The 9973-nt window shown below is 35.9% G+C and overlaps 1 protein-coding gene across 1 annotated transcript; it reads right to left on the reverse strand.

Annotated features, from left to right (window-relative positions):
* Nucleotides 1-4362: 4362 nt before the first annotated feature.
* Nucleotides 4363-9683, reverse strand: LOC114747685 (histone-lysine N-methyltransferase family member SUVH9-like). Its single transcript, XM_028936032.1, has 2 exons — nucleotides 7497-9683; nucleotides 4363-4969 (listed from the first exon to the last, which is right to left on the reverse strand). The coding sequence occupies exon 1, from the start codon at nucleotides 9597-9599 to the stop codon at nucleotides 7563-7565; it is 2037 nt and encodes a 678-aa protein (XP_028791865.1). The 5' UTR covers nucleotides 9600-9683; the 3' UTR covers nucleotides 4363-4969; nucleotides 7497-7562.
* Nucleotides 9684-9973: the final 290 nt, after the last annotated feature.

A 9973-nucleotide genomic window follows, 5' to 3' on the forward strand; every position in this document is an offset into this window, starting at 1 on the left:
ACAGATGTGGGAGAAACTATGAAAAGGGCTAGACAAACACCTGAGAAGTAGAAGAAAAAGTAAAATGACCAAAATGGGCATAGTTACAGTATTCTTTTGTTTAACATTATAATTTTGCATTTGACATTTTGAAGATACCTTCCAAACCCATATAATAACACAATAATGGGTCTGTTGAGCTGGGTTGAGCAACAAGGTCTGTTTGGGAGAGCTTAATTCCTATTGGGCTTATTTAATTTTTAGGCTACTGAATGCTCAATGGAAATAAGTTCCTGACAGGAGCTTATCAATTATTTGAGAAGAGCTTTAATCAAATTTTAGCCGTTGTGCGTGTCAAGAGCTTATCAATTTTTTTTGGGAAAATGATATTGAGGTCCCATGCAACACAAAATACTACAAAAAGGTCCCAGGAAATTTGATAATGATTCTGAAGTCCCAAAGGGACTTCAGTGCAATTTGATGAATTGCAAAATGACGCCTCTGCCCCTGGTGAAATGCCCTGTTTTTCAGTCTGAAAATGAACACTCTGTACGCAGGAAGCAAGAGAGAAAAAACCCAAACTTCATTCTGCTTCTTCCCCCATTCCCATCTGAAAATCTCATCCACTCTATTAATGTCAATCATTGGCAAAAATCGCTTGTGTTTTTGGTTTGGTGTGTGTTTGGTCATTCAAGTTGGGGTTTTATTATAGGTAGGTAGGGTGATTATGGGTGTTCTGTTTCTGAGTATATTGTGGGTGGATTGAAGGTGGGCTTGCTCTGTCTGGGCATAGTTCAGGGGGAACTGATTAGAAAAATGAAGGTTGGTGTGATTAGAAACCCTTACTGCGAAATAGGAAAATATGTTGTCAATAGGGTCGCGACAGTTGTCAATAGAGCTCCTTGACTTGTCAATAGTAACAGCATTGTACAAATTTACATTAACTGATTTTTTACACAAAGGCCATGACCTTCTGTACTCTTGACTCATTGGTAGAGGTCACAAAAAAAGGAAGAAGAGGCAACAAAGAAGGGTGAGTAGTTACATGAGGCAAAAGAAAAAAAAAAGCCACTTTGATCCTAGACAAATGATGGCAAAAGAATTTTTTCGTAAATAGAAGTGACATAATTTTTTTGGTAGATGTCACAACACACACAAATAATTAGTTTAATACACTTCGTTGTCATTATTCACACCCTTTATTGTCAATATATACTTCGTCACTTGTCACTCACTGCACCATCAGTTGTCAATTAATGTGCTGATATAAATTTAAAAAAATATGATTTTCATTACATAATGTTATACAACGTCATACAATATCACTAATTCCTCAAAACTAATCCATTTTTTATAATGTGATATAGAATAGTTATTAAAAGTCAATTATCACTGATATGAAGTCATAAAATCACTTGTCATGAACAACAAATTCACTTGTTAATGGTTTTGCTCTGTGCTGATGTTAGTTTAGTAGCAAAGGAAGAAAAAGATGAAGGTTAGTGTGGGTAGAAACTCTTAGCACGAAATGGGATATTGTGTTGTCAATCAGGCCGTGATAGTTGTTAATGTGTGCCACGACAGTTGTCAACGTAGCTCCTTAACTTGTCAATGACAATTGCATGATTCTTGATGCAGGTTTAAATTACTGATGGCGAATACATCTGAAAAGCATCTATTTTGCTTTGTTCACATAGAGAGAAAGTTTATAAATGATAGAGAAGATGATATGAGATATGTGGGAGGTAGTGTAAGAACAACAATATAAAGGAGGGCACAAGTTATGAAGAATTGAAAGAAATTATATCATCAATTGCTAGAAAAGAAAGTGACTCATTTCTTTTGAAATTCTCAGTTGTGTATAGCTCAACAGCATCCGGCGTAGAAATTAACAACCTGAGTTATCCAAAATAACAAGTAATATAATAGAAGTTAATAACAAGTGATATAACAATTTTATAACAAATGAATGTGTGAATATTAATAATTAATGTTCAAAATTTTTATAACTGAAGGTGTCATTTATTTATAATGTTAAGTGATATTTGCATTAAAATATAATTATTAAGAAGAAGGTGTTACTCAGATTTATGTTCAATTGATAAGAGACAGTGCCTACATTAACAAGTCACAGTACTCTATTGGCAAGTTACAGTGCCACCATTGACAAGTCATAGTGCCACCATTGACAAGTTAGTGTGCCACCATTGACAACTGATAATCCGCTGCGGCGTCTGACCATATCTGTCGCGGCACCCCCATCTGTCCCAAGGAGTTGCCATTCTGTGTAAGGCACCAGGGCACCTAATCATATCCGCCGCAGTGCCCAAATCTTTCGAGAAGTTATTCAGTGAACAACAAGTCACAGCGCTACCATTGACAAGTCAGTGTGCTACCATTGATAAGTCATAGTGCCACCATTGATAAATCATAGTGCTTCCATTGACAAGTCATAGTGCCATCATTAACACTTCATTAATAATAATTATATATGACAATATAATCAAAATATAATATGACAGAGTAATTAAAAATATCATATGATACTAAAACAGGTTATGTAACTTGAATTCATATTGTTGACAACTTATATCAGCAAATTAATTGACAAGTTACAATGCTCCATTGACAAGTTATAATAGGTCTAATAACAATGTAGGGTGCGAATAATGACAATTGAAATGACAGCAGAATCTAACATGCCAAGTTACACCGAAACCATTAACAAGTGAATATGTTGTTTATGACAAGTGATTTTATGATTTCATATCAGTGATGATTGACTTTTAATAGCTATTCTATATCATATTATAAAAAATATATTAGTTTTGAGGAATTAGTGATATTGTATGATGTTGTATAACATTATGTAATAAAAATCATATTTTTTTAAAATTTATATCAGTACATTAATTGACAACTGATGGTGCAGTGAGTGACAAGTGACGAAGCATGTATTGACACTGAAGGGTGCAGATAATGACAACAAACTATGCATCAGAATGTAATACACAGCTAACTTTCATTTACAACTTCATATACATGTAATTACACCGATTTTATAACCCCATTAAAAAAACATATAGTTGCATGTATCCAATATTAAACTAATTATTTGTGTGTGTTGTGACATCTACCAAAAAAATTATGTCACTTCTATTTACGAAAAAATTCTTTTGCCATCATTTGTCTAGGATCAAAGTGGCTTTTTTTTTTCTTTTGCCTCATGTAACTACTCACCCTTCTTTGTTGCCTCTTCTTCCTTTTTTGTGACCTCTACCAATGAGTCAAGAGTACAGAAGGTCATGGCCTTTGTGTAAAAAATCAGTTAATGTAAATCTGTACAATGCTGTTACTATTGACAAGTCAAGGAGCTCTATTGACAACTGTCGCGACCCTATTGACAACATATTTTCCTATTTCGCAGTAAGGGTTTCTAATCACACCAACCTTCATTTTTCTCATCAGTTCCCCCTGAACTATGCCCAGACAGAGCAAGCCCACCTTCAATCCACCCACAATATACTCAGAAACAGAACACCCATAATCACCCTACCTACCTATAATAAAACCCCAACTTGAATGACCAAACACACACCAAACCAAAAACACAAGCGATTTTTGCCAATGATTGACATTAATAGAGTGGATGAGATTTTCAGATGGGATGGGGGAAGAAGCAGAATGAAATTTGGGTTTTTTCTCTCTTGCTTCCTGCGTACAGAGTGTTCATTTTCAGACTGAAAAACAGGGCATTTCACCAAGGGCAGAGGCGTCATTTTGCAATTCATCAAATTGCACTGAAGTCCCTTTGGGACTTCAGAATCATTACCAAATTTCCTGGGACCTTTTTGTAGTATTTTGTGTTGCATGGGACCTCAATGTCATTTTCCCTTTTTTTTTTTTCTCTCCCATCCAGCTTTTCCCAGACTCACGAGCTTATCAATTTTTTTTCTCTTAGCCATTGTGCGTGTCAGGAGGCTATCAATATTATCTCAATTCTTTTTTTATGTTTCAATTTATATTTAAAATATTTTTTATGATTTCTATTTTAAAATTTAATTCACTCATTAAATTTGATTTCTTCATATTAAATTATTTTAATTTCATTATATTATGTGAAATCAATTTTTTTCATGTTTCATTATTTATTAAAATTCATACCCATTTTGATAATTTTTCAGCCAAACTTATTTTTACTCAACTATAATCCAAACAAGCTTTTACCAATTTCACTTTTACAAACTAACTTTTCTAAACTCCAATCCAAACACAATTCAACTTATCCAATTTAACTTTTATCAACTTCACTTTTCCATAAGCTACTTTTCCTATAAGTTGCTTTTCCAATCGCTTATCCAAACGGGCACAATAACCTAGCTCTTCCACGCATTAGAAACCTGGCTTTCATCATTGATCTTTAACAGCTGCTACATAATGTTAGTCCTGTACAAACTTGGACTCGGCCATTTGAATCCCTTGCATTTAATAACTAAATCTAGGGATCCAATCTAGAGATATACATTAGATAAAAGGCAGAAAAACAAAGGGAAGGGGTAAATACAGCCGAGCTACATTCTAAGTTCTATGAAGTTCTCTACAAGTTTTAGTAAAGCAGATATGAAACTGCATGCATTCAAAGCCCAAGTAGGGGATCTGTAGAGTTGCCTGAAGTGAAAGATTATGTGCAATCAGATTATTGGAAAAGTCAGGATGAAGTCACTGTGTTAGAGAGCATCAAATGTCACCAAGTGTTTTGGTTGGCCTCAGTCACAGTCGCGTGGCCTCATCTTGACCCTTCCATCAATCTGACAGTCCACAGTCCTTCATCTTGGCAACTTTATAGATCTCATACTTCAGAGGATCTGAACCCGGAACTCCATATGCAGCTTTTCAACCAAAAAAAAGGTCAGGTAGAACAGAACTAGCAAAATAGATATGTCAACACTTTTAGTAATATTGGTGAGTCTGGAACCTTCAAGAATTCATCCTGCAAAAGAATATTGATTCAACTCAGCACGTTTGAATATCATTATTAACCAAGCTGAAAATTAAACAGGAGAAACAAATCTGAAGAAGGAAGATTAAAGAGGTACTTGAAGATTAAATAAGCTAGTCAAATATCACGGACAGTCTTTAAGAACACATTCCCCATTTGAGTCCAGTAAGTGTCAGATTTATTCCATGAGCATCAAGATAAAAGAGAACAAGTCCGTATACATTTTATACTGGTTCAAATAAATCTGAGAGTTTCAAAGGAGGTTATCTCAATGTTTTCCATAGCAAACATTGTAATAATGAGTAATTATGGTCTAGTAACAAATGCACAGATTGGGGCAGAAGAAATAATGGGAGAAAGCTTTGAAATTTGAAGTTGGAACACAGTATGATGCACCAAGAACCTTAAAATTAGTGGTGTCTGTCTTAAATCTATGTGGTGAGATCTCAAACCAGAGAATTTTCACATTTTCAATTATGATTAAAGATAAAATTTCAGTTCAATTTTAGACCAAAACAAAATCGAACCAATCAAGTCAATTTTGTAATACACAAACCTATATAGTCTGAGTTATAATTGGTTTAGTTTGAATTAGTTCACAAACCAATCAAGTCAATTTTTTTTTTTTTTAATTAGCAATTTATACTAATAATTTAATTACACTATTGCAGAATTTTTTCTATAACTGATTTTTTTTTTTTTTATTTCCTCAGTCAGCTTCTTATTATACAAATTTAATTTTTTTCACAAAACTTAAATTGATATATACATTAATAAAGCTAATATCTCCTCCAATATGACATTAAACAATAATATATGTCAAATAGTTTCAAGAAATTACTAGTTCATGTTACTGTGGGTGAATAGTGACCATGGATCAGACATTTATATACATATATAAGAATAAGTAAAATAATAGTTAAACTCTACACCACATAAAGGAATTTAAAGAAAAAAATAAGCCTTCCAAGTCAAATGCCCATGTCTATTACTAAATAGCACATTTTAAAATAGTGCTTGGGGAGAGAGCATCAACAAACACATTAAAAAATCTGAAGTGTTAGCATATTATCTCTTTCATTAAATATAATACCAACCAGATTTTAGAAGCCATATTGAAACCCAACTTATGCAAATTGAACTGAATCAGACCACATGGTTGTAAAGCTCTCCTGAACAGCAATTTTCACCATTTCAAGACTTAAATGCACGATATTACTTAAATGAAACAAGCGCCAAACCATTTGAACCAATTGTTGGTGAAATTACCCTTTGAGCAGCAATGCATCGATTCAGTTTGGTTCAATTTTCACTGAATCAATTAAAAATTCAAACAAATCAAATTGATTTTGATATTTGGAAAACCAATTTTAACCCCCTTTTATTCCTTTCATTGCACATTTGGTCAATGCTGTTTAGTTAACTCCCCAGCAATCCTAATTATACCGTCTGACATTTGAACTACAAATACCACTTATATCTGTAAACCTGATCCGTACAGACCAAAAGTACATGTTGGTAGGGTACAATCACAAAAGCACTAGAACATCAGTACACAGAAAATCTACCCTTTATGCATGATGGCATATCAACATTTTGTGGGAACCAACAGATTAAGAGGAAATTGAGGAATTGTCTAATGATGATGATGAACCGGATGGATTATGGAGAAATGTTTATTGTTTGTGGGGGAAGGTGGGGGTTTCAGCGACAGGAGGGTTGGGCCACAAGAACACACTCTTAGCCTGGATTTCCAGAGACCAGCATCTTTGCTCACCAAATTACTCTCCACCCACACACCACTACAGCAATGGCAATACAACGCAGTTATACTAGATGATCTTACTGAGATAATGCATCTGATGAAGAAAACATAGGGGTTAGACTTAAAAACTTATAATATTGATGCTTTCATGGCTTTATGATCTAAGAAATTTGTATTATGGTTGATTAAGCTTTGCAAAATGACCTGAATAAGAAAAAGGTTCAACATTGGAATTACAAATAAAAAACACAAGGAAAACTTTTATGTCCGAAAACCAGAGGAATCCTAAAGACCATGTTCTTCTCCCAGGCTAGACACACAGAGAGCCAAGCATATCAAATACCAAAAGATCAGCTATTCTTTCGTTTAGAGTCCTGGAGAAATGCAAAATCCAGGAAAGATCAATATTTGTAGAGCACACAAGACGCACAATATTGCAAAGAAATCAAGATCAAACAAAGAATTTCAGATAACAAAAGCCATACTAGGATATGCTTTTTTAAGCATACTAAAACACTAAAATTTTCTTGGCTAAACATCTATGTTGAATTAAAAAACCTCCTGTTATTTGAAATACACTTCCATGTTATGTTCCTTAAGGCTTGTGATGGATTCCAATGAATAAAAAGTTTTATATCCGAAGGGTCAGCAGAGTTTACGCAGGCCCAGGGCAACAGAAGAAAAAGATGTTGATATGTTATATATTGGAAAATAGAGAGAAGCGTTAAGCCAAATGATGAAATCTGGAATTACCTCATTGCAACATACCCAAAACTCAGCCTCACCATAATGTAAGCTGTATGCCCCTTTCAAGATCATTCAGTTACATATGAAGAGTTTGCCTGTACAATCATCAACCACTCCATAATCCAGAGTGAGCTCCCTCAATGGAGGGATGGTCTCCATTGCAAAAAGCATAAGGTGAGGAAACATCAAGTTATTGTGATCATAGAGAACAAATTGAACAAACATATTTGGTGTTGAACTGTGCCTGATATAGAAAGCAACGTTCCTCATTGTTGACACATCCAAGGCGAAATCTAATGGAGGAATTGATGGATATGATGGACGCACATAATTCGAGTATATCTGAGATAAATTCCCCCATTCTGCCCACCTATCTGGAAACCGACTTGGATACACCATTGCATCACCATTCATAGTCAAAATTTGTGCTTGTCCCCTTGTCACTACAACCCCTGTATATTCACAGACAAAAGCACCAGCATGAATAATATCCAGGGACCTAACTCCCCAACCTGTTTCTCTAGACCTAAATACTTCCAATCTAACTTTCAACCCTTTTTGCGTCACACGATTTTGACAATTTGGAGGACAACGGCAGAATGGACCACATTCAAAGATTACTGGTTTCCCTCTCAACAGAATACCAGTTCTATTATAAGGAAATCCACCTCCATTTTTCAAAGCACAAAAACAGTCATCAGCACAACCTCCCACGCACTCACAACCAGTAGCAGTTCCACTCTGATGAAATACAAAATGAGGAAAACTTGTCCTTTTAAGATACTCAAAACGAAGAGGACCATCATCATCATCAATGTCATTGAAGAGACGGACGGGAGCAGTCTCCTTGTTAAGCGAAATGTCAAGACTAAAACAACACATAGAATCAGATAGAAGTGGATCAACCTTGAGAAGCCGAGCATGTTTAAGAATTGCACTGCCCAATTTTTCTTGCCCATCAATTCTCACAAGCTTGTACTTGTAAACTCCAAAACCAGACTTACCCAATTCAAACCAGCAAGCAGCAATTCGATACAAGCCATCATACACATAAACCTTGTTTGAACTTGAAGCACTTCCCTCATATTTAATCCCCCGAATAACCCGTACTTCAACGCCATACCGCATGCTTCTTTCCAATGCAAGGTTTCCTCCTTCCAACTTCTGATGAGCAATTTGCTTTGAATGCTTAGCATCTTGACCACCATGTCCGGTATAAATTATAACGTCGCCATCATCTATATCATCCTCATACCCACCTGATACAATAACACTAGTTGCTATTGGCTCCCTATTTGGACTCATGCTTGCGGGAAGATAATCAATTCCAGCCTGTGTTTGACCGTGCAAGCCAACTACTAACAGTTCCATCCTATAAAGGAATAAATCACCAACATTAATGCCTGGAATAGCACCCACTATCCGCTTATCTCGATTAAGCCATAGCCCACGGTATCTCAACAAGGTGGCAGCACGCGTATCACCTCGAGGTCGCTTACGTTTAGCTGAATCATCACTACTTTTCTTCTCCTCGATTGATGTCAAAATGCGCAACGAATCGTACACCATCCTGGTCCTTCTGACTATATCACGATGATTCCTTTCGTCCTCAATCGTAATATCGCCAACCCTTACCAGCTCCTTCACGCGTTGGGAGTTTCGCTTCCGAGTAGCAACCACCACCGAAGAAACGTGCGGGTTCTCCTGTGGTACAGGAACGATTGCCCTCGAATCTGGGTTTGAAACGTTGGCGTCTCCGGATTGTTGTACATTGTCGGGAAATGCTGCCCAAAACATCTGAGAAATTCGATTGAACTCTGAATACACATGGTCTTCAATCGGCACGCCTTGTGGGATTCCAGCACTAGCAGGCTTGGAACTAGACGATGCATTCTCAGGGTTAGGAGTTGAGATGATGGTTTCTTGGGGTTGCTCTTGCTCTCGGGGTTCGAACAAATCGTCCAAAGGCTCCAGCTTAGGCACCAATGTTGGAATGCACGTTTTGGAGGAGGAGGTGGGTCCGACATTGACGGGATCATTGGCGTTAGTGATAGCAGTGTGAGAATTAGGGAAGCAATTGAGGTCCTGAAATGGTAGGAGAGAAGCCATAGATAAAAATGGTGAAGAATACAAAGAGGACAAGGGCGAATAACTATGGTGGGCACATTGAAGCTGCTGGAGCCAATTTGAGACGGAGAAAGAGAGAAGACAACATTCAGTCCTCCGGACTAAAGTGAAAACCAAAATTTGCTGAGCTTTTGGGACTGCGAGAAAAATTGTTTCTGATGTCAGCTGACCTAGAAGGTAAATTAATTTTTGGTCAAAATATACAATTGACCCTTTAATTTGGATAAGATTTTATTTTAATTTTTTTAAGTTGTAATTTTACAAAATATTTTTTCAATCTTTTAATTCTAATATGATTTTATTGACAACGAAATGCTGAAATTAAAATTTTATATATTAATTTACACAAAAAAATT

This window comes from Neltuma alba, unplaced genomic scaffold (assembly GCF_004799145.2).
Source record: "Neltuma alba isolate B1F8T4 unplaced genomic scaffold, ASM479914v2 tig00005403_pilon, whole genome shotgun sequence".
NCBI lineage: Eukaryota > Viridiplantae > Streptophyta > Magnoliopsida > Fabales > Fabaceae > Neltuma > Neltuma alba.